The sequence below is a fragment of the Lichenostomus cassidix genome, chromosome 5, assembly GCF_008360975.1.
Source record: "Lichenostomus cassidix isolate B80296 chromosome 5, HeHo_3.0, whole genome shotgun sequence".
Taxonomy (NCBI): Eukaryota; Metazoa; Chordata; class Aves; order Passeriformes; family Meliphagidae; genus Lichenostomus; species Lichenostomus cassidix.
In genome coordinates, this window is record NC_139486.1 from 14,390,744 (window position 1) to 14,416,081 (window position 25,338).

The window sequence follows — 25,338 nt, forward strand, 5'->3', positions numbered from 1 at the left end:
TTTACCTCATGTAGCACCTGATTTCAGAATACCTGGTTGACCATCAGACTTGAGCTGTTGGAATTGAGACTGGAAGCCTTTAGTGAAGAAGCTCACTGTAGGCCCCTTCATTGGAGTTGATTTAGTTCAAGGGCCTCAGCTGAGGATAGCTATGCTGTATATATAGGGGAAAGACTCTATCCTCAATGAGAAAGTCATGAGTGTTTGAATTAGTATATCACAGCTACTTGAGCTTCCAGCAATCCAGTATGGATCATTAAATGGAACTTAATTAAAACAGAAGTATAATATTTCTTAAACTATATTTATTACAATAGTATTTAGAATACCATTTTATGAAATCCAGGATGACTGAAGAAGGACAAAACTCATGGCATGACCTGTACTTTCTGGGTTTTTAATTATTATTGCACTCAATTGATGGAGTGACTTGCTCGCTGTTTACTTTGGTGTATACGGTTGAGTTCTGGTGCCTGTAAGCTCTCTTTTAGAATAAGCCCAGTTTCCTTCCATTTGCATTGCAGTGCCTCTCAGCTCCCTTAAGAGAAGGGTTTGAAAGCAGAAGTTCTTGTATGTGTTTGAAAAACACCACCTGTTACCTACCACAAATACTTTTTTTAAGTCACAAGGTTGAAGTCCTGAATGTTTCTCGGGAACTTGCCAATGATTTGCACAATGAAGTGTTTATTCAGATGCTTTTAATTGTCAATTTCTATAACAAGTGAGCTAAAGTAAAAATGTTTGAGATGTTTAGTAGGTACTCAGTCTATATGACCTCATAGAAATGCCATCTGGAAAAAAAAATACTAAAAAAAATTAGATTTCTGTCCAGTTACTACTGGACAGACTTTCTTAGCGTGTCTGTCGCAAGAGCCTAGACTGCATACAGAAATGTAACTCCATTTGGCCTTGAACTAACAAACCACATTGGCATTTTAGCACAGGAGGATCCTTCTAGTCTATTTACATAAGCAAGCTGTATGGCTCTTTACCATCCTCTTGCCTATCTCCCTGTTCATTCCAGTTTTAACATATTGCAAAGGAGGAAAGCCTTCAAGGTGTTTTATGTTCCCAAAAATTTTGTTTAAAACGGGGACCAGGAAAGGGAGCAAGGCTTCAGTAGTTTTCCAGTGGTAGAAAGGGCAGGGAGAGCTTTGCCATTTTCCATCTGGTTTGGCAGCAGCTCACTGGGCAGATGGTAGGCTTGTGGCTGGGGACTGGCACAGCACCCATCTACTTATATGTGAGGCAAAAGTGCTAGAGATTTATTTGGGGAAGGCTGGAGTTACTGCTGGAGGTGTGGAGAGGCAGGCTGTTCTTTGGCTGTGAGGAGCACCTGGTAGTGGACATGATGGATATGCTTTGAGCAGAGAAGCACTAGGATGGCTATGGTGACACATGAAAGGGGTTATTTGTTTTATATAAACCCTTTATTTCTATTGGCTCTGCTGCTCAAGAGCCTGTTACAGTTGAGAAATTCCAAATTGTGTTCATCCTGAAAACTGGTCAACTAATGATGCTCCAGCATACTTATTTTAATGGGACACTGTAATTGTGGTTTTAAATCCATAAATGCCCCATTCTAGATTTAGTGCATTATTTGGGTGAGCAGTCTTCTGCCTTATCTGTGAAATCACAGCACTGCAGAAACCAGCCTTTTCTGCTTCTGCAACAACTGAGTGGAAATAAAGTGAGAGCATGGATGCTCTTCACATCCCTGTTAAGTATTCCTTTTGAAGGATTGCATTATATCCTCTATTTGGGTTAATTTCACAAGCAGTGAGCATCTCACTGGATGGGCTGAGCATCACTCTTTATAAAAACAGGTCAACATTTTGTCACCAGTATACTTGAACAGAATGTATTTTCTAATATTCAGTAGAATAACAATCTTTCATTTTAACCTAAAAGTTAACATTTTATACTGAGGAAACATACTTTTGTTGAGGAAGCAGTTACAGGTCTTTCTTCTAAAATCAGCTATAGCTTACAGAAAAAGAGATAAAGTAATTGTGAGTAGAGTTCTTTAACAGCAGGGAGCCTTAGAGTAATAGATTGCTTTAAAAATATCTAGTTTTACCATGATAGGTCTGAAATATGTGTGATGTATGAGCACTCCTTCTGCTTGTGTATGCAGTCTGTCTTGTGGCAACCTTACAGAGGTTTTCAAGAAGGCTGCAGTCAGTTTATGTGTTAGCATGACTTAATTGTCTCATGCTTCCACTTTTTCTTCTTATATAGCTCTTACAAACAAAAGATCTTCTTACATTTTGTGGGTTGTGTAACTTCTAAAAACACGTGTAATATTTTTAGGTTGATAAAGGAAGCTGGCAAGCAAGATCCAGAACTGGCTTACATCAGTAGCAATTTTATAACTGGACATGGCATTGGCAAGAACCAGCCTCGTAACAAGCAGATGGAAGTAGAATTTAGAAAACAGGAAGAGGTAACTTCAAGAAAAAAAATGCAAACGGGCAGTATCTTCAGAACCTTTTTTTTTTTTTTTTGTGTGTGCGTGCGTGTGTGTCTTTGACAACAAAACAAACCAACAGGCAAAGTCTGCAGCACCATCATTGGAAGTTCAGGGAATACCTATATTTTTACAAATATGCATACTTACTGGTGATATAGGTGTTGTTTGTAAAACAATAAAAGCATGTTTGGAGACATTGCTATGTCACATTACACAAATAGAAATTAAAACTTCATGTAAAATCATATTTATATCTAGTCAGATAATCTAATTTTTCTGCATTGTGTTAGTGGTAATGTAATACTGTGAAGAATATCAAACGTGCTGGCATTTTCAGTAGTTAAGCCGATTTTAATATTTATCTTTTCTAAATGTGAATTTGGTTAATCATTAAATGTTATAAGTGTTAAAAAAAACCAGCCCTGATTTTGCATCATTTTTAAAGCTCATCCTGGCTGGGTTGTGCTCCTGACACACCACCTTTCCTTAGTATTGATTCTTATATAGTATGAATATGAGAAGTGCCAGCTCTAGAATGTATTTTACTACATGAGGAGGCTTCAACCTCAGAAATGTTTGGGAAAAGCTGGTGTCCTGAAAGCATCATTTGTTTTTTTCATTAATACCACAACTGAAAACTTGTAAGTAAATAGGGGGGATCCGCTCCCTTGGTAGGGGCTACAGTAGCTTCTTAGCCTCATGCGATTCCACATATCAGATTTTATTCGTAGAAATCTGCTTATGTTTCTGGAAAGATTTTTTGTAATAGTTTTGTATTTTTATGTTTAGACATGTTGTGAGGGTGTCTGAGCCACTCATCTTGGTTTTACTGTCTTTTGTTAAATCTTGTGATGGAAACAGATCTTGGACTAATATGTCAAATTTCTCTTTATTACTTTTGCAGGTTCTTAGAAAATTTCGAGCACATGAGACCAATCTACTTATTGCTACTAGTATTGTAGAGGAGGGTGTTGACATACCAAAATGCAACTTGGTGGTGCGTTTTGATTTGCCCACGGAGTACCGTTCCTATGTTCAGTCAAAAGGAAGAGCTAGAGCACCAATTTCCAATTACATTATGTTAGCAGATACAGACAAAATCAAAAGTTTTGAAGAAGATCTAAAGACATACAAAGCAATTGAGAAGGTATGAGGTCAAAGGAATGGTCCTGCTTTTTTTTTAAATGTATCATAGTATTTTTTCAGGGAAAAATCTCTCATCATGTTCTGTTCTTGAAATGTTAAGATCCTCAGAAACAAATGCTCAAAATCTGTTGATGCCAGTGAAACTGAAACTGAACCCATTGTTGATGATGACGATATATTTCCACCGTATGTGTTGAGGCCAGATGAGGGCAGTCCAAGGGTTACTATTAACACTGCTATTGGACACATAAATAGGTAAGAGGCATATTCACTTCCTACTTCATGTCATTGAGTAAAAAGTTTCTTAGTCCTTCTGGAAACATGGAAGCATCAGCTAGGGCATTTTACACATTTCCTCTTAGGCATCATGACAAAATCTTCTAAAGAAAGTGGTCACAGAGGTTTGAAGGGATTATTCGCTTTCTTTATCTTTATCCTATCAGAGGTTCTAGCTCTGATAATAAATGTAATGATGTTGATTCCTGTTTCATTAAAAGCTTCCCTGAAAACATTCAGCTTCAAAAGTTTGCATTTTTGCTCATCAAGCTGGTTTAAAAAAATAAATAAAAGAACTGTCAAAACTCTAGTTAAGTCTTCCAGTTCTAATATTCACATTTGTAATAATGATCTGTTGTCATCTTTCAAAGTAAACCCACAGTAGTTGAAGTCCACAAGACAGGATGGTATGCTTCCAATGGAGCTAGTAAAATATCAGCTCTGTAAGGTCATGTCAATTAGAGAAGGTTCGCAGTGATAGAAGCAAGAAAGAAGATCCAGGGTGCTATGGACCAGTCAATTTAACTATAGTCATATGGAATCTTATGGACAAGTCCTCACAGCACCAGTTTTTAGGCCCATAAAGAAAAGGGGGTTGGCAGAAACCAACGTTTTACAAGCTTTACTGAGGTCAGTTTATCTCTGGTGTCATGAAGTGGTTGACCCTATGAAAAGCAGTCATTTACTTAAGCAGAGCTTTTGATGCAATTGCCAAAGTACCTTATAGCTAAATTTTTGAGATGCAGATCATTTTGATGGACTGCCTGGTAAATAAGGCCTCTCAAAACAGTGATATTTGAAGGATGAGTGGCAGGTGGTAAATGTTTCAAAGGCTGTCTGGCAGCTGGTTATATGTGGCATTACTCCTGGACTGTTAATAGGTCCAGTAAAGTTTAACATCAGCACATTTGCATTTAATACCAAGCTTGGAGAGAGGGAAGTCAGTGCAAGGGAGGAAAGGCAGGAGAGGGAAGCCATGATAAACAGGAGGAATAAGACCGCAGTAGACTCAGGAGACACAATGCAAACCCTGAGACCTGACAGGAAATAGTCCTGTGCATCATTACAACCCTGGAGTGACCTTGCTGGAGACCAGGTTTGTAATAAAGGACTTGGAGGTCTTCTGCTCAGAAGTTAGTTGAATATGAGTCAGCAGTGTACCTTTACAGTGCTCAGAATGCCTGAAATCATCCTCTCTAGCATTCATCCCAGTAAGGCAGGGTTCCACTGAAATGGAAATGGCTTAGGTTTCAATTTGCAGGTTTTGATGGTGTGTACAATGTTTTGTCAACGTAGGTACTGCGCTAGATTACCAAGTGATCCATTTACACACCTGGCTCCCAAGTGTAAAACCCGGGAACTACCTGACCATACCTTTTACTCTACTCTCTACCTGCCAATCAACTCACCTCTTCGAGCTTCAATTGTTGTAGGTATTTGGGGAAGGAAAAGTGTGGAAATATGTGAATGTGTTGGGCTAAGAATTCGTCTGTGCCATTTCTAGAACTAGTTTCATTGTTAACGAAAATTAGTTTTTTCTGTATTGTACTCTCTGTTTTTTGATCACTGTTTCTGTTATAATCTATTTTCCGTCAGTTACCATTTATGCCAAAGGCAAAAATACTTAGATATTCTTCCCTACACGTTGTTGTTTCGTGCACTTGTCCTTTATTGGTTTTGATCAATAGTATACTTGAGTTCCTGTAATTTTGGTTTCCATGGAAACCAAATCAAGCCTGAATATGTTCACAAAACAGTCATCAATGTGTTTTTTACAAGAGCTTTGCTTGCCTCAAATGCTTGTGTTAAAGTAAACATGTATACTAAGTAACTTGCTAATTAACCAAAGTTTTTACGAAGTATTTAAATGTTTATAGGGCCCTCCAATGAGTTGTGCAAGACTGGCTGAGAGAGTTGTAGCTCTTATTTGCTGTGAAAAACTGCACAAAATTGGTAAGAACTGGAAAACAACCTATTTGTTAAAGTATGTTTTATAGTTGAGAAATTGCGTATGGTATGGATGTTACATATGTACATGCCCTTCTGCTATAGGCATCTATTGCAACTTTCATTCACTTGCCTTGTTTGTGATGCAATCGTGTACTTACTGATTTAGCTTGCACCTTGTAAGCTAAAGTTAAATTTTTCAGGGAAATGTCATTATTTAACATATTTTTTCCGAAACAGCAAAAGCAACAGTAGTACAAGAGACAAAGATTTTGATATTGAATATACTTAATGGGGGAGAAGAGTCTTGTTCTCTAGAAGATACTGGTTATAGGTCCGGGACTACATCCTACAGCCAAAAGAGCCTGTTTTTTAAAGTGAATTGAGACAAATTGAAATATGTAATCCACAACCCTAAATTTATTGCATTTTGTACTGTATGAGAAGTTATGTTCCAAAAATAGGACATTGCAATACTGCTTCAGCTCTTGTTTCTAGTAACTATAATGGAGCATGTTCTTCACTGTGGAACATTTTAAAGGTAATTCCATATTACAGGTTTTTTCATGAAGTACCGAAGTATTTATGTCTTTTTAAAACAAAAAAAAACATTATAGGTCTGGGGTTTGTGTCTTTTTTTCTGAGTTAAACCTTTTGAATACTGAATTGATACCAACAAATGTATCCAAGAATGTCACCCTGATGGTGGCGCAACCCAGTGTTGAAAGTGCACATTCAACAGCAGTAATTTGTTTTATAGAATGATAGAGAAATAGAAATGTTCCCTCTTCTTTGGTATAATTCCATGTGAGCGATTTTGAAATAATTGTTTCAGTCAAAGATTTTTTTTTATGGACAAAAAGACTTCTTGGTTTTTTTGTTATAGAATTCAATTTCTTAATTAAAGAGGGTTTTTACTACAAATAAGCATTTTTCCCAAAATTCAGTCTTTATCACTCTTTCCCCAAGGCTGCACTTTTGGAGCCTTGCAGTAGTCCATGTATTTTAAAAACTTAGATGTGATGTGTTTTCACGAGCAATCTCATCTACTGTATAGGATATGAGGGAACCAAGATTTGATTGTTCATAATGTTATTTCTTTGTACTCTTTCATAATATTCAGGTGAACTGGATGATCATTTGATGCCAGTTGGTAAAGAAACGGTTAAATATGAGGAGGAACTTGATTTACATGACGAAGAAGAAACCAGTGTTCCAGGAAGGCCAGGCTCTACAAAACGAAGACAGTGCTATCCTAAAGCTGTTAGTATCACTTACTGCTGTCCAGATCTCTGATCAAATGCTTTATGTACTGATACAGCAAAATTGCCAGCTCTTAATCTCAGCTGATAAGAATTTTTTAGAAGTCTTGTATTTACAGTGGAAATACTTTGCAGTTCTAGTTCTGTGGAAGCCTGCTGTGTTACTGGAGTTTATGGTAGCACATGCTTTGGAACTGTGCTTGTAAGCTCAAAAACATGCACTTTCTGTAGGGTGTTTTGGCTATATTTGCCTAGTATGAAAATAACAGTGAGGAAAATTGTCCTGCATTCATAATCTGTAAAATCTTTCCCTTATTACCGGTTCTCTGGACAAATAATTGAACACTAAAGGATGTGCCCCAGGCTAAACACAGAAATATATTGGTTGGGAGGTTTTTTTTTGAGATGTTTGGTTTAGTTTGGCATGTTTACTGGTTGGACACAGAATTTCATTATTCCTGGTTTAAATTTTAGAGTATTGAATAAGTGTACTTTAATTTTTTTTTTTGCTTTTAAAGTAGTTTGAAATATTATACTCAATACTATACTTGATACATTAAAAGAGTCACATGAGATACTTACTACAGCTCTATGTTAACATGTATTCACAGTCTGTTACAACAGGTTTCAACCACATCAGCTTGTAAAATTGGACTTCTTAAATGGTATTTGTGGGGGAATTGCAAACACTTTAAGAGAAAATGGAGAAAAGAAGCCTTGTGTCAGAGTATTTTGCAGCTACTCTCGAACCTTCCTTTTTCCTCTGCAGTTGTTACAGGTTCTGTCTAAGGTCCTTTGAATAGGACAGGTAACTCATTCAGCATCTGATGAACTTTGCATTTCACAGAGAAACTGATAGCATTTGGTCACATATAGGAATGTCAGCATGTACACTCACAGTGGTAGGCTATACTGCTCTTGTTCTACATTCATGTGCAGCCTCAGTTATGGTGGTAGCCTGTCAAAAATTCTACTCTTGCCATCCTCCATGTGCCTCAATTTTATTAGTATTTCAAAATATTGGTTATTGGGAAAGTCTTGGGAATACCATGGCATCACAGAGGGAATGACAGATGGGAAAACCTTTTTTTTGCAAGACTTCTCAAACAGTTTGCATCTTTGCACCGTGTTTCTTGATGCCTGTTACAAGTGCTTTTCTTTGTCCTTTTACCTCACTAGTAATTGTTGGAATAGGGATGACTCATAAAATGCAAGATTATGGTATCTCATTCAGAGGAGTTGATTTGTCAAGCGATGCATTATTGTTTCTCATTTTTTTTTTTTAAATAGGGAATCTAAGAATACTTTCCCTTGCCTTTGTCCCAACTTTTCACATCTGGAAAAGAAGCTTTGGCAAATGTTTAAGGTCTGCAAATCCTCTTGGGTTTAATGTAGTTATTAAATTTATGAGTAATTTTCCATTAAGCCAAGGCCATAGTTTTACTACAGTGTAACTTTAAAATCCAGGACTACATGTATTGCAATTTAGTTTTAGATAAACAGGAGGATCATTTTTGAGACCTGCAAAATAATGAACTTCTACCAAACATAAAGCATGGTTTCTTAATGTGTATGACAAATACGAGTAGCAGAATTAAAAGTGCTTGTGACTGTTGTGAGTATTCATGTCTGCAAGCTAGAATTGTAATGAGAAAATTCATATAGTGTAGTGTCTGGGCAAAGGGATAGTATATTGAATTTTGTTTGTGTGTTTGTCCCAAGTGTATAAAGATTTTTTGATACATTTAAACAGTTCTGTTGGAAAAAGAATCAGTGTTAATGAAGCTGTAAGTTCAGCTTTTTTTTTTTTTTCTGAGTACCCACACTTTCCTTTTTACCTTTTTTCCCCCTGTTGTACTGTTAAGTTCCAAAGAGCTTGGACATAAAATGTGCTCTGGAGTTACTGGTTGAATGCAGACATTTGCATCAAAGCTTGTTTCGATCCCCTTAAAGTGAGGAGAGGCATGTTTTGCCTCCATCCACTAGAGCATAAAAGGAAGGTTCTAAGCATACTCGAAAGCAAGGTTAAACCACAAACAAGGTTAAGTGTTGAGATCCCAAGCGATAATACAACTTCATGTTTTATAAAAGAGGAAGGAAAGAAAGAAAATAGGAGCATAGGAAAATGCCCAAAATAATTACAAGCAGCACAGTAGAGGGGCTACCACACCATGTGTCTAATGCTGGCTTATAGTGTGATGGGGGAGATCTGCATTGGGTGTGATGGATCATTCTCCAGTGAAGTCCCTCCCAGAGCAGTCAAGCTGCCAGTGAGGGAGCAGAGCCATGGCAGCAGGACCAGCATGGGGACAGGAGAGGGCATGAGCAGCCTTGCAGGACAGTGTAGGACAGTGCAGACAGCAAAGATTCCAGCACTACGTAGATTTGGCTGCACCTGTGGCAGGTTGGACACTTGCTTAATAGAGGGTTTTGAGAGTGGCAATGGCTTGTCCACCTCATTGAGTTCACTGGCTGGCTCTCATGATATAGCAGAAGTCTGCTGCTTGCTTGCTTGCTTGCTTGCTTGCTTGCTTGATGTATTTACTACAAGCTCTTAATAATTTTCAAACAGTGGGCCTCATTTTCTAAAACAAAGCAGTTTCTAAAGCTTTTCTTAGAGGCAATATAAAACTTGAATTTTCAAACTGTAATCTTTGAAGAGGCAATGGAGAAACATTCCTTACTTTTTACTCATTCACTACATTCCACCCCGTGGTTCTACATTACCTTGAGGAACATCAATGTAGTTTTCTTCCATGGTGGTGATACAAATATAGCAAACGGGGGGAAAGCAAGATGAATAAGTGTGTTACTTTGCACTTAACTAGGCTAATGCCAACAATTAAAAATATAAACCCGGTGACAATTGCAACTCTTAATTTGTGCTAACCATCTTCCCCATCCTGTAATCTCTAAAGACTTTAGGAAGGTAATAACCCATGACCTAGGTTCTACTCCATCAAACCAATATCGTGATTGCATAGATTGAAATAGTCCTCCTTGTTCACTTACTTCCTTTCATCTTGGCTCATGCCTCCTCAGTGGAGGATGAGGAATTATGGGAGGTAATGCAATGCACAGTTTCAGATAAATTCAACATTCGGCATAGCCCTTTTTCTTTCAACAATAACATGTCTAGAGCTGATCTATTTCATAAAGCCATTTTGGAAGCCTGCTGGACTTGTGTCCAATTACTCAATAAATTAAATTGCCAAGTGATATTTTCCAATACAAACTGATACTTTTTTAAGGTAACATAAGGGGTAAAGATATTTTCAAGCATCAATGATATTGTTTGTCTGGTGCTATAATAATGTGGAACTTCAATCTCACTAATTTGCCATTGCGGTCTTTGTGTTGCTTTGGAGATGAGGATGCTATGCTATTGGTGTCTTTTGGACATTTTAGTAACACTGAAGATGGGCTTGGGGCAAAGGGAAGGGATTCTGACTCCACGCCTTAGTTCAGCATGCTGTTCCAGTGACAGGTGTGATTAAAACTTCCTGTTGGAGCAGCCTCAGGCCATTCCTAGGGGGCCTAAATGCTTGGTGTTTTTACAATTGGTTTTGTCTCTAAAATCAAGAGTGGTGATTTTTGGCTTAGTATCAAATGGGAAACCATGGATTGGGAAATGGGTAATGGGATCCCACATCAGTTAGCAAGGCATGAGCTACTAGTATTACAGTGCTCATCTTGGTTTTTCCAGCCTTTTGAGAGATACCCCTCACAAATATGTAAGTCCCTTAAAGCTTCAGGAGTAAAATCCAATGGGCTGGGGAAGATCATCTGACCCTTGCTGTCAGTAATGTATGGACATTCCTGAAATGGCAAATCCCCACTCAGTTTGTAGGGAATCAGTAGATCCTAGTGACTGATGGGTGTTGGCTTCAAAAATTTAGAGTTGTAAGGCCTCATCGTGAAGGGAAGTCCAATTCCACTTCACTCTTTTACGTAGAGGATCATACAGAGGTCTTGCAATTATTGAGCCAGGGATTCTACGTGTTCAGTAATGGCTTTTTGTGTCATTTTTATTGGTTCAGTTTCATTTTCTGCCAGCAGTATATTGTCAATATGTTTATATACTTTTACATACTATGTATTTATCTACTATTTATATACCCCTGGTGCAGAAGGAGTAAATGACAGTTCTTGTGCCAAAGTGTGGTGTGCCATCATGGGGGGGGGATGTTTGAATCCTTGTGGGAGACAGGTATACTGTGGGAGACAGTATACTGCTGGCTTTCCCATGTAAATGCAAAATGCTTCTGGTCTGATTCCTGTAGGGGAACCATGAAAAACATATCTTTGGTAACAGGGGTGGCCATAATTTTGTGTGCATGTTCTTGTGTGGTGGCTGTTAGTTCAGCTGTGTTTGGGACTGCGTCACCCAGGGATGCTCTATTTGCAATAAGGCCTTGGTAGTCCACAGTCAGACTCCAGTTGCCATTTGGTTGGTGAACTGGCTACACTGGGGCATTATAGGGAGAATGTGCTGGAATCACCACCCCTTGGTTTTTCAGATAGTTGGGAACTGGGGTGATTTGTACTTTTACCCAAGAGTAAGGGGTAAGGCTTGACATTGGGTTACAAGGGAGGGAGGAAGAGTTGGGGCAGTGCCTAGTGGCATAGATGGTGAGTTTCTTTCCTAAAAGCCTATATTTTACCTTCTCCATCAGTCCATGACTTTCCCTTTAGGAAGTCCAGTCCTAATAAATTTCTAGGGAAGTGTCCCAAATTAGTTTCCATCGCTTTCTCCTTCCCTAGCACCCAGCACCTTACCTTAGCAATTTTTGAGGCTGGGCATATCCAGAAGCACCCACCACAAATATGCCTTTATTTGAGGGAATGATTCCACATGAAGAGGCATCTTCAACTTTGAGGGCAGACATTTGAGCTCCAGTATCTACTAGTAAAGTTACAGAAATTTTATGGGGGGCACCGAAAGGACAGATTATTAGTAAGTCTCCTTTAGAATTTTGGTAAGTCTTAAGAAAAGCCACTCTCTGTCTCCTGACTTACCTACTCTGAGGACAAAGGAAATCTCATGGCTGCCACGCCAGCCACCTGCTGGCCAAACATTTTTGCTTAAGAAAGAAAACACTGCTTCAGCCCAGATTAGGTTTTTTTTTGGTTCCTTATTTTTAGCAATATGTTTCCAAATAAACATAAGAGGATTTTTTCAAAGAATAGTAATGAGTTGAACTTTGCTGGTGTTTATCATGTTAATGTTTTTTTCTTTTTTTGATTTTTTTTTTTTCAGATTCCAGAGTGTTTGAGGAATAGTTATCCCAAACCTGATCAGCCCTGTTACTTGTATGTAATAGGAATGGTGTTAACAACTCCTCTACCTGATGAGCTCAATTTCAGGAGACGAAAGCTGTATCCTCCTGAGGATACAACAAGATGTTTTGGCATATTGACAGCCAAACCTATACCTCAAGTAAGGAATCTTATTTCCTTTCCTTATTCTGCATGCCTTACAATCTGTTTTATTTTCTGCTTACTCCCCACCCCCAGACTAAAGAGTTAGAAATGACCATAAATGACCTTCAGAAAATAGGCAACAGTGTCTGTCCAGTCAAGTCACCACTTCATTTTCTGTCTTTAGGGATGGAACAATCTGTTCTATTTTTGCTGGACTTTTGGTTTAGAAATTTTTTTCTTAGTGTTTTGCACTGGCAAATTCAAGATGTCCCTACCTTTTTGTATGAGTTATGATAAGAGTTGACATATCAGCTACAGAGGTGGCCTACTCTTTTCTGACTTGTTCTATACAAAAGCTATGGTAACAAGTCCTGTCAGCATTCCAAGTCTGCAGCAGCAGCAGCAAAAGTAGGCCACATTAATGGAAATTCGCACCTCTTGCTTTGGGATATTTTTAATAGGCATTTTTGATTGGTGAGACTCAGCTGAGGAAGATTTTTTCAAGTTGTATTTTCTGTTGTCCACATAAGAAAACATTTCAGGAGCAGAGCTGGTTTTCACATTTCTCCCTTCATAATAGAAAATACTTCCTTTTCTACTTAGCTTTTATAAAGAGAAGAGCTGTAAAACAGAAGAACTATTAAAAAACCAAATCAGTCATTCTTTAACTTTCAAAGTCTCATCTGTAATTGAAGGTCATCACAGTTCAAAATTCTGATCCTATTTGATCCAATTTGCTGTAGGGTCAAGCAATCATTACCTCAGAATCTGAACTAAACAGCCAGTACTCTGTAGAGGAATCCCACTTTGGATTTTCTTCTGTGATTTCTTTTGGTTTTGTTCTTGTTTAGATTCCTCACTTTCCTGTGTATACTCGCTCTGGAGAGGTTACAATATCCATTGAGCTTAAGAAATCTGGTTTTACTCTGTCTCTGCAAATGCTTGAGCTGATAACACGACTCCACCAGTACATTTTTTCACATATTCTTCGTCTTGAGAAACCTGCACTAGAGTTCAAACCCACAGAAGCTGATTCAGCCTATTGTGTTCTACCTCTTAACGTTGGTAAGAACAAAAATTTTGTCATTTGCAACTTCTCAGAAAAGTTCAGCCGAGAAAACTGAGTTATGCATTTTCCTTTTTAAGTTGATGACTCCAGCACTTTGGACATTGACTTTAAGTTCATGGAAGACATTGAGAAATCTGAGGCACGTACAGGCATTCCCAGTACACAGTATACAAAAGAAATGCCTTTTATTTTCAAGTTAGAAGATTACCAGGATGCAGTTATCATTCCACGGTGAGTACTCTGCATAGTTTAGGTGTGTACCTATTGTATTTATACAAACACTTGTAATAAGGGCATGTTAGTATCTGCAACAGAATTGCTTTTTAAGAACTGTATGCTATGAGTCTGAAGGTATCTGGTTGTGTTTCAAATAATTCAAAGATATTTTTAACCAATAGTTAGTCTTACATTAGTAGGGTTTGAGTGTTTACACATCCTGGGATTCATTACCTTTTAATTAGGAATAGTAGACCTCACCACAAAACTTATGTAGTATTCTGATAAAACACTGCAACTTGATCAAGCAGTGGCCCACTGAAACCAGTTTTAGTTTGGAAGATATTCCAAACTAAAGGAACGTATTCCTGTTCTCTGGTTACTGCTTATGCACACCATAGGCCTGCTAAAGGAAGGTGTCATGTTGGTAGATGAAAAAGTTACAAGTGACAAAGATCATTTAATAGAATCTTTATATTGAGTGATATTCATTTGATATACTGGATATGCAAAGGTTCTCCAGAATTGGTCAGCTAATTATTTCCTGTGGACTATCTGTCTTGTGTTATACATAGTATATTGTAAACAGTGGCACTTGCTGAATATATAGAGGGGATAAGTGTAAGTTTAAACAGGTTTTTTTGCCTAATCTGTCTCACATTCTTTAAAAAAAAAACTGAAAAAGTCTCATTAATAGAGTGTAAATTTTGTTTAGAGATACTGTTTATTTAGAGTTTCTATTTAGATATTTCAGTAGAACTTAAAATGATAGATGCAGCAGGTCAAAGTATGAAATAACTTTATATGCAAATCTAATTGTTGAATGTTGAGTTAATTATTTTTTTATAATTATTATTATTATTTTTTGGGCATGTTTATCACCATAGTTTTCACTGAGCCTGAGTAGCCACAATAAAGATGTTGCAGCAGTCTGGCTTTAATTTTCATATTCTGCCAGTAATACAAGAACTTTGCTGTCCTTGAAAGTCTTGCGAATTTACCTTGCTGTGTATTTGAGGTTTTGTATTTTAACTTTATTTGGAGGATGACTTGGTTAAAATGCCAGTTTAGACATGAGACAGTACAGTATTTGTATGCAGAGGAACTCAGTTTCTACTGATGTGGGAGACATAATACCACAGAGGAGACTCAGATGTTAAAAAGCTAAATTATCAAACTTAATTGTTAGGTGTTTTGATATAAGAAATTATCATTTGTAGCATTACTGTTGTCCAGAGCTTGATTTTGTGTTACATATTGAAGACCTAAATCCTCCATTTAATTTAAATATTTATCTGTAGAGGGAATTTCACAGATTATAGACTGTCTTTATTCATCCTTGTCTTAAAGCACATTTCTCATTTGGCATTTGAGTTAGCTAGATAAATGATTACTACAACAAAAAAAAACATCATCAACCACAAATCTCAAGTGCAGTGTTTAACTGTTTATCTTCTGACCATGTAAGAACTGAACAAAAGCTTTACTGTAATGCCAAAATATTATTTCTTTTTAGATATCGAAATTTTGATCAGCCTCATCGATTCTACGTAGCTGATGTATACACTGATCTTACTCCACTCAGTAAATTCCCTTCCCCTGAATATGAAACTTTTGCTGAATACTACAAAACAAAGTATAATCTTGACCTTACCAATCTTAACCAGCCACTGCTGGATGTGGACCACACATCTTCAAGGTAACAACAGTCATATTTGTGTCTGATGTTTGTAGATTGACAGGAAAGTGATTTTCTTTTTCTAAGTATGGGGTAAAGCTGAGGTCTTGTGTCTTCCAAAATAATTACTATTTTTTTTCTCTTGAGAGGTATTTGTGTAACAAGAACTATAAAGTGAGTCCATTTTTTCCCAGAGGTAGTTGTGCTGTCACTTCTTAGTGCATTGAAGTTGAATACATAGAAACTTTAAAAAGTTTAGGCTAGTAAGTTCAATTCATTAATTATGTACTTACATCACAGTATTTTCCCATGGTTTTTAGACTTAATCTTTTGACTCCTCGTCATTTGAATCAGAAGGGAAAAGCACTTCCACTAAGCAGTGCTGAGAAGAGGAAAGCAAAGTGGGAAAGTTTGCAGAATAAACAGGTAAAAAACAGAAACTTCTAATTCAAGTGGACTCTCTATACTGATCTTGTGGTTACCTTTACAAGAAAAATTCTTTTCTTCTGCCCTCTTCTCCCAGATACTGGTTCCTGAGCTCTGTGCTATACATCCTATTCCAGCATCATTGTGGAGAAAAGCAGTTTGCCTCCCCAGCATACTTTACCGCCTTCACTGCCTTTTGACAGCAGAGGAACTCAGAGCTCAGACAGCCACTGATGCTGGTGTAGGGGTTAAATCACTTCCTGCAGATTTCAGGCATGTGTTTTTTCAATTGGTATTTTTTAATATGATTTTAATATAATATGACTTAAAAGGTGGAAATTTAAATATTGCTGCATGAATTATAAAACTGTTGACTCTTGTTTAACTCATGTCACTTCTCAGTGAAACAAAGTTTGAAAATACTTGTTTGTGAGTGGTGAAGTTACATGTTGTAGTCGCTGTTCTTTTCAGAAGGCTGTGGGTCTTTTTAAACATATATGTGTATGTAGGGTCTTCTTGTCTTGTTCTAATATTTTTTGTTAACAAACCTCATGTGTACCTTTACAGATATCCTAACTTGGACTTTGGATGGAAAAAGTCTATTGACAGCAAGTCCTTCATCTCTCTTCCTAACTCCTCTGTAGTAGAGAATGAAAATTACTGTAAGCACAGCACAATTGTAGTCCCTGAAAATGCTGCACATCAAGGTGCTAATAGAACCTCTTCTGTAGAAAACCATGACCAAATGTCTGTGAGTTACAGAACATTGCTCAATGAGTCACCCAGTAAACTCCAAATTGATGTCTCGGTAGAACTTGCAGCAATTAATGGTGTTTCTTACAATAAAAATCTTGCCAATGGCAATTGTGATTTAGTTAACAGAGACTTTTGCCAAGGAAATCAGCTGAATTACTGCAGGCAGGAAATACCTGTACAACCAACTACCTCATATCCCATTCAGAATTTATACAACAGTGAGAACCAGCCCAAGCCCAGCAATGAATGTACTCTACCGAGTAATAAATACCTTGATGGAAATGCTAACAGATCTACCTCAGATGGATGCCCCAAAATGGCAGTGACCACCAGTACTTCAAAAGCTATTAATCTTTCAAAAGACGGAGCAGATTCTGAAAAGAGCCCTTGCAGTGGATACTCCTCAAAAACTCTCGGTCCTAATCCTGGTCTCATTCTTCAAGCTTTGACTCTTTCAAATGCTAGTGATGGATTTAACCTGGAGCGGCTAGAAATGCTTGGTGATTCATTTTTAAAGCATGCCATCACTACATACTTGTTTTGCACTTACCCTGATGCTCACGAGGGACGGCTGTCATATATGAGAAGCAAAAAAGTGAGTAGTAACAATCCAGTCATCCTATGTAAAAGGCATGCTGTAACAAGCCATATATATGAAATTTTTGCCAGTAGGTTGAATGGGAGCAGGTTGATTTAATTCCACAGCTTTGTTCATTCTACGTTGAGTATCGTGCATATTAGAAATAAAAATACAGGGCTGGGGGCTTAACAGTGCCTTAACTGTGACAGATTGAAACTGTTTTCTGCAGTTCAATTTGAAATCTAAACCAGGTGATTATGCACCTAAGAAAGGACAGGATTGAATAGAACTAAAAGTTCTGGGTTAGTGAGAACATTTGGTGCACTGAACACTGGAGCTGTATTGAGTAGAAGCTCTTTGAGTTAGCAGCACAGAGCCTTAGGTTGCACCTTTACTTGACCATTCCTTTGTTTTCTCAAGAAGATATTTCCCTTGAAATTTTTAGCATCTTACTTAAAAGGAAAACAACAAAAAATCTTATAGAACTGTTGCAACAAAACTTGTGAAAATATGTTAGAGTAGATGTAAACAGTAGGGAGCAGAGTCTTCAGTTCTGCTGCTGCTAGAATAATCAATCATGTGAAAACTTCTGGTTTTGTTTTTTCTTCCACATGATGTGGTAACTTCACTTCAGTGCCAAGGCACTGATTGTCTACCTCTCATAAAATGCATCACTCTGAAAATGAAATGATTGTATAGTTTAATCTTGGAAAATGGGGAAGGCTATATAAATTGCACTGTTGAAATAAAATAAGTAATTGAATATTCAAGTTCAGATTTCAAGACTTTAAAACTTGTGAAGTGCATTTAAAAAGAAAAAAAAAGATCAGTAGTTGATAATTTAAAAGGAAAAGGAAGTACATTTGTATCTGAGAATGCTTTTTTCCCTTTCCTTTAAAATACTTTAAATCATTTTAGAGTCTATCAAAATAACATCTGGATTATGACTTAATAAGTGTTATACGGAACTGTTTTAACACTTTCTACTGCCAAGGTTTAGGTCAGCCTACCTATAAATAAGAATTTTTCATTCCAAATGTAGTCTGAACGATGATTATTTATACTGGTAATAAATGACACTTGCACAGGTTCAATTTACTATTATTTTAAAAGTAGCAATCAGTTTGTTTTGTGAGGAGAATGTAATATATTAGATTTCATTAACTGAAACAGTCACATCTAATATGCTTGGCCTCAAAAAAAAAGGGAAGATGTGTATCTTGCTTTGAGTTGGTTCTACGGTATTATGAAAGCTGAACTCGCTTTGGAGAACTAGAGAAAATGCATAATAGTACAAGATCCAGCTTGACATGTACCATTTTTTTGCTCCTTTTGCATTTTAGCCTATTTTTATGTAAATGTATGTCCAGAGGTTTATCAGAATGTTCTTCTTAAAGGTCAGCAACTGTAACTTGTATCGCCTTGGAAAGAAGAAAGGACTGCCAAGTCGCATGGTGGTGTCGATTTTTGATCCCCCAGTCAATTGGCTTCCTCCTGGTTACATAGTAAATCAGGACAAGAGCAACACTGACAAGTGGGAGAAAGATGAAATGGTATGAATTTATTTCACTGTGTTGACGAGTAGTTATTTGTGTGTCTGTATTCTTTCACCCCTACCTCATCTCACCACCCCCAGTTACTTTGCTGTTTTCAGCAAATAAAAGGTAAATCTGTATCTTCCTTTCCTTTCTAAAACTTCGCTGTAAGAAAATGAGAGGAAAACTGAATCTAACCAGAACTGGAAGGAAATTTATTGCACATCACCCAGTAATGAGTGTAGATATTAATGGAGAAGCAGAGAAGAAAAACTTTTCTGCTTGTAGTTAGCCTACTCCCTGGAGTTTTCAGAAGTTTCTGTTGGAAATTTTAAATGGTATTATTATCACTGCTTTAGCTGTAATATGATCCAGCAAAACACTGTCTACTTTTTAATAAATAATGAGTTCACCTTTATAAAATATATGAGAAGGAGTGGGTGTTTTTCATAGTGCTGAGGCAAATTGAAGAGCAGAACTGGCTTGAGAAAATGTTCGATATTAATGGCTGTTAGCTCCACTGTGGGTATGACTGAGAGCTGCTTCTCATGTAAAATACAGTGTTGGCTTAGGCGCTCTCCCTGTCTGACACCCTCACTGTCTTACCACTAAACGCTTCACAATGACAAATCTTGATGAAGAAAGGTTCACACTATTTACTGGCATGCTGGGAGTAGAAGGGCATGTTCAGAAATACCAGCAAACACAGCAGTCAATAACATGACCTTGAAGTGTTTGAGACTCGTTTGGAGTTCTGGGGAAAGAGGTGGAGTGGCATCTTCCTTTCCCCCCATTCTGAAGACCACACTCAGACTGTAGAACCACCAGAGGGCACATGAGAGGACTGTTAGGTGGACGTACTGTGCAAATAAATGTTTATTGCAGAATAAAACAACCTGATTATTGTGGTTCTGTACTGTGCCAAGATTTCATTTCAGAGAGACTTCCTGCTATACCTTTCTGGCAAATGAGATAGTACGTTTGGGACTGGAGCTAATTGTTGGTTTTTAAAAGGTTTCAGTTTACCACAACTTTTCAGTGGCCTCTTCCTCTGTGACAGTCACTATTTATTTGCAAATAAAACACATGGTTTCAGACCAAAATGCAGAGTGATGCAACTAAATAGTGGGGGTATTTTGTGCCAAATAGTAGATATTTTGCTTTCTTGGGTGTAAATTTAATTCTCCAACCATGGGCTGATGGCCTGTAACTGAAAATAAAGATCTCATTATGCCAAATCACTAAAGCATCATAGTCAAATGTTAGTATTTACTAAGCTTTATTAAGGGGAAAGATCTTTCTTCCTTCATTTTGTCAAATGGCTTATTTCCAAAAGAAAATGAACAAAGTACTTAACGTGCATTTTTCTTCACCTTTTAATTGGCAATAACTTCTTTAAAATTAGTCAGGTATTATTTAAGAAAACGTTCTTTCTTTTGGGGTTCACTGTTGATTTATTTTTTAAATGCTAATGACAGAAAAATCAACTATCAGTATGGCTTTCTGTCTTCCTTTAGCCACTGCTCATCCTCATCAATTGATCCTCATCAATCCTTGTAGACTTTTTTTCATATATACAAGAAGTAATGAACAGACAATGTTAGAAAAGCTCATGTAGCTGTCCTGCTAATTACAATTTTATTTTAAGAAACTTGTGAATGAAATTACAGTAAAAATTTAAATTTATAATTTGTTACATCTTTGCATAAACAGATGCCAAAGTCTGTTTTGGAGCATTCTCATAGATATGTCTTATTCAGAGAGTTTTTTTTATTTCGGTAGTAAATGTGATGGGTGGTGTGTAACAAGAAAAAAGGAACACTTGCCCGTGTTGGGACTGGTTAAATTATTCTTATTTTAAGTATTATATTACTACAAGTATCCAAAATAACTATCTTAAATCCAGTTTTGGTATCTCTTTCTGATCAGTTTAAATTACAGGAGTCCCTTCTGTGTGTATGTGAGATGGATAATTACAGCAGCAGAAACTTTCAGCAGAATGTCTTAAACTGAGAACTTCCATAGCCACTTTTTTTTTTCCCCCTCCTCTCATTACTAAACTTGACTGAGCCTGATTCTTCCCAGTGAAGAACACTGTGACCTGTTTGATCCTTAGACAGTTTTAAGTGCTGCCTGGTGCCCTGCACAGCTGCCACCCGTCCACACCTCGGGATGGTGTGCATTTTACCCAAAGGGAAGCATTCCCCGTGGTAGCATCTGGTTCACAGATTTGCAGGATTCAGTGACTGAGTCCTACAATATGACATGCATAGGTTCAGGGCAGATAAAGGCTGTTTCACTTCATTCAAAATGTTGTTGGCATTCAGGACCCAGTACAGGAAAGTGCTTTGAATCTGATCTTGCTCCTATCAAATTCAGTGGCAGAATTCCTGCTGACATCAGTGGTTGCTGTGTTGAGCCTGTTAATAGTCCTTTTGATGTTAGGAAGACTAGCAGTGCATTTAGCTAATATGTTTAAATACTTTTCTGGATAGGGGCCATGGCAAATTGTAAAGCATTATATAGTTGGGAATATTTGTGTTCAGTTTGTAATTTACGTGAGTCCATACGATTTTGTTCAATATGGGCAGGGAAAAGACATGAGACGTCATTAATTTTGCTGTTGCGGGTGTGTATGTATTAGAAAATGGGTGACAATTTTGCTTTCTCTTTTATTAGTTAGGGCTAGAAGTATAGCTTGCAAAAAAAAAAAACAACCCCAAACTGATAAAACCACCACTGAATTAGTTTTCCATGTAGAAAGAATCTTCAAAATTGCATCAATTCAACATTTGTAATAGCCTTACTTAGCAGCTTAGAGAGAAGGATGCACCCAGAGCTTTCTTATAATTCTCTAAAGTTTGTTAATTTAGAATTTTCTTTTGTTTACTTTGGTGTGCAAGTATATAATGTTTAGTGGTTATAAAGTTCATTGTGTGTGCATCACATTCAAGTACAAGCACAGGTTCTGTGAAATACAGCAGGTGTTATGTGTAGAACACACATTATTGTAGGTTAGTAACAAAAAGTTTGTGTTCCAGGACAATTATTCTAGTCTTGGAATGCTAGTGTAAGTTGAGATTGTATTGTGCATCTGATCAATGTAATTAGGAATATAAAAAAAATCAGTCTTATTATTAGCAGACACTTCTCAAATCCTGCCTTTCTGATCTTTCTGAAGTAAAAGTGTCTCATACCCCTCTTCAGCACCATTTTTTTTTTGTGTTCTTTCATAGACAAAGGAAAATATGTTGGCTAATGGTAAACTTGATGATTATAATGATGATGAAGAGAATGAAGACCTAATGTGGAGGTTGCCCAAGGAAGAAACAGACTTTGAAGATGATTTTTTGGAGTATGATCAGGAGCATATCAAATTCATTGATAATATGTTAATGGGATCAGGGGCTTTTGTGAAGAAAATTTCACTCTCACACTTTGCAACCACTGATTCAAACTATGAATGGAAAGCACCCAAAAAGTCATCCATGGGTAATGTTCAGTGTTCATCAGATTTTGATGATTTTGACTATAGCTCTTGGGATGCTATGTGCTATCTGGATCCTAGCAAGGCTGTTGAAGAGGATGATTTTGTGGTGGGCTTCTGGAATCCATCGGAAGAAAACTGTGGTGTTGATGCAGGAAAACAGTCAATCTCATATGACTTGCATACGGAGCAGTGTATTGCTGACAAGAGCATTGCAGACTGTGTGGAAGCCCTGCTGGGCTGCTATCTGACCAGCTGTGGTGAAAGAGCTGCTCAGCTTTTCCTGTGTTCATTGGGGCTGAAGGTGCTCCCTGTAATTAAAAAGACTGATTGGGAAGGCACTCTTTGTGTTACTGGAGAGAACTGTAACAGTGAGCAGAAAAATCTTTCACCAAACTCTGTTTCTGCTTCTGTAGCTAATTCAGAGCCTTCTCTGTGTAAAGACCTGGAGTATGGCTGTTTGAAGATTCCACCAAGGTGTATGTTTGATCACCCAGATGCTGAAAAAACCCTAAATCACCTTATTTCTGGTTTTGAAAACTTTGAGAAGAAAATCAATTACAGTTTTAAGAACAAGGCTTATCTTCTTCAGGCATTTACTCATGCCTCGTACCATTATAATACCATTACTGGTAAGTTGTTTTCAAAAAGCTCCATCGTTTTTTCCCCATATTTTAAAAGCAAGAGAAGTAGTACTTTGTGTTCTCATATTTAGTGTTTTTTTAGTCATCGCATGTTACAATTGTCTTGGAATACAATACCTTAAAAAATAGTATTTTGCTCAGTATTTAGAGGGGGATCACTTGCTCAATTTGTGTCTCAGTGATTATTCATATTTTGAATTGATGCAGATAGAATATATTTACTGAGGCCTCCCCAAGTTTTGAGAAACATCATCGGTGATAAATGCTCTATCACTAGTTGTGTATGACTGACATTAGATCCTCATTTAATGGAAATAAGTTCTTGTAGAACTCTGGAAAATTGCCATGTACTTCAGGAAATAGCAGTCATATTTTGCAAATACATTTAGCAAATTTGTTCTGTAATTGAATCCCAAGAATGTTATGCTTTGTACTTCTCAAGATGAGCTGTAGACTACAGCTTTTATTAGCTGAATAATCTACAGGATTGCAGAATGTGGAGACTTCCCTTTGAAGCTGTGAATTCAAAGTCTTAATTTAAGTCTAGGCATTTTATTGAGTAAATATCTAAAGTCAAAGTTTGAAGTAATTGACTAAATCAGACTAAATACTAGTTTCAGATTAATGTTTAATGTTTCTGTACATGATTTCATAACAGATTTTACAGCGGTAGAAATTTGTATTTCTGTGATCTTTAATTGCTCTTGCTTATACTAATTAATGTAATATTTGTTCATTCTAAAACTTGGCATATTTTCCTACAATAATATGCAATCAAAAGCAAACCATGGAAAAATTCCAGCCCTGTTTGTAGTGACTGGCAAATCTCTGCAGTCAGCAGTCTGAATTCTTCCCCATAGTGAATTGGTCCCTTATTCCAAAGGGTGAGAAATCTCTGCTTTCATTAAAGAATAATTTTGAAATGCTACTACATTGACAAACAGTTCTGACAAAACACAGAAGCACTCCTTTGGTTTTTCATTGTAGGTGATATTACGCTATATTCCATATGTATTTACTTTTTACAAATATTTAACAAAGCATATTGAAGGTAGATGACTCCTTTATTTTTGTACATACATATACACTACCAGAATATATATACACTACCACATATATATACACATATACACTACCAGAAACCTTGGAGCATAGTGTCTAGTTGAAATTACATTGTTGAAACTGTAGGAAAACTTCTTATTTCATTTCTATTTACTAAGTAAGACAAGTGTGAATAGCTGTTACATATAACTTTTCCTCTTTAAGGAGTAGCTAGCAGTTGAGATCTGACAGTGTCTTAGATTCAGCTGATATAAAAGCAACTTAATGTGAGTCATTTCACTCTCATGGTAACTTCTGTAGTAGTTTGTCTTCCTTCTCAACATACCTACCCCTGTTTGCATTCAAGACGGTTTTTGCTTTTGTTTGCATTCTAAAAATAGATATTCTTAGCTCTCTGTTCCCATGGCCTCTGTCGAAAAAGCAAAGGTTTGACAATTTTAATTTCCAGTTTAAAAGACATATTCTAAATAGGGATCTTTGTTGAGGGTGTCTAACGTGTGGCAAATCAGACAAAAAACTCAGATTTTGTGTTCCCCTGCTCTTAATACATTGATTTTTGCATTAATTGTTTTTACTTTTTAATTTTTTTTTTTTGTGGTTTTAACTGTTACAGTTTTCAGATCAGCCTGCTGGCAGAATCTCGTAATTTTACTTTTTGATGTTTCTCGGCACAATGTGAAGATCTGGGCCAAAAAGATTAATTGATTATAAACACGGCTGTTTTTCTAGCCTGGCAAATCAAAATTCTGTTGAAAATTGGCTTTATTATTTGATACAGCTCCTGATTTTTCTGATTTCTGTTTTTTTAGTGAGTCATTAGCAATTAACTCAAAGATACTTCTGAAAAACAGATTGTCTTCTCTGAGCATTGGTTAGTTTGTGGAATTTACATGGCAGTGTACCAAACTTCTTATCCAGAAAGCCTGGAAAGAATGTGTGTGTTAAACTTAATTGTGGTGTTGTACATTCTTTTATTTCCAATGCTTTAAGATTGTTACCAGCGCTTAGAATTCCTGGGAGATGCAATTTTGGACTACCTCATAACCAAGCACCTTTATGAAGACCCACGGCAACACTCTCCAGGAGTTCTTACTGACCTACGATCTGCTCTAGTCAATAATACCATTTTTGCATCATTAGCTGTAAAGTATGACTACCACAAGTACTTCAAAGCTGTCTCTCCTGAACTGTTTCATGTTATTGATGACTTTGTGCAGTTTCAAATGGAAAAGAATGAAATGCAAGGAATGGATTCTGAGGTTAGTGGAAGTAGAAGAAATATGTTCAGTATCTGATTTGAAGCATGTCACTGGATTTCTTAGCAGTTTTGTAATGTTTTATGCACACAGCAGCCAAA

General features: G+C 37.0%; 1 protein-coding gene across 6 annotated transcripts in view; it reads left to right on the plus strand.

Annotated features, from left to right (window-relative positions):
- Positions 1-25,338, plus strand: part of DICER1 (dicer 1, ribonuclease III) — a 68,302-nt gene that overhangs the window by 35,044 nt on the left and 7,920 nt on the right. For 5 of the 6 annotated variants that reach the window (XM_085061470.1, XM_085061471.1, XM_085061473.1 and 2 more), the window contains 16 exons: positions 2,314-2,446; positions 3,378-3,620; positions 3,720-3,874; positions 5,192-5,324; positions 5,773-5,848; positions 6,966-7,105; positions 12,365-12,544; positions 13,380-13,593; positions 13,675-13,828; positions 15,330-15,512; positions 15,812-15,917; positions 16,015-16,190; positions 16,485-17,268; positions 18,651-18,806; positions 22,025-22,907; positions 24,972-25,240. In XM_085061470.1, coding sequence (XP_084917596.1) covers positions 2,314-2,446; positions 3,378-3,620; positions 3,720-3,874; positions 5,192-5,324; positions 5,773-5,848; positions 6,966-7,105; positions 12,365-12,544; positions 13,380-13,593; positions 13,675-13,828; positions 15,330-15,512; positions 15,812-15,917; positions 16,015-16,190; positions 16,485-17,268; positions 18,651-18,806; positions 22,025-22,907; positions 24,972-25,240 — 3,985 coding nt within the window. The remainder of the gene's footprint in view (positions 1-2,313; positions 2,447-3,377; positions 3,621-3,719; positions 3,875-5,191; positions 5,325-5,772; positions 5,849-6,965; positions 7,106-12,364; positions 12,545-13,379; positions 13,594-13,674; positions 13,829-15,329; positions 15,513-15,811; positions 15,918-16,014; positions 16,191-16,484; positions 17,269-18,650; positions 18,807-22,024; positions 22,908-24,971; positions 25,241-25,338) is intronic. The other variant, XM_085061475.1, reaches the window with a different exon arrangement.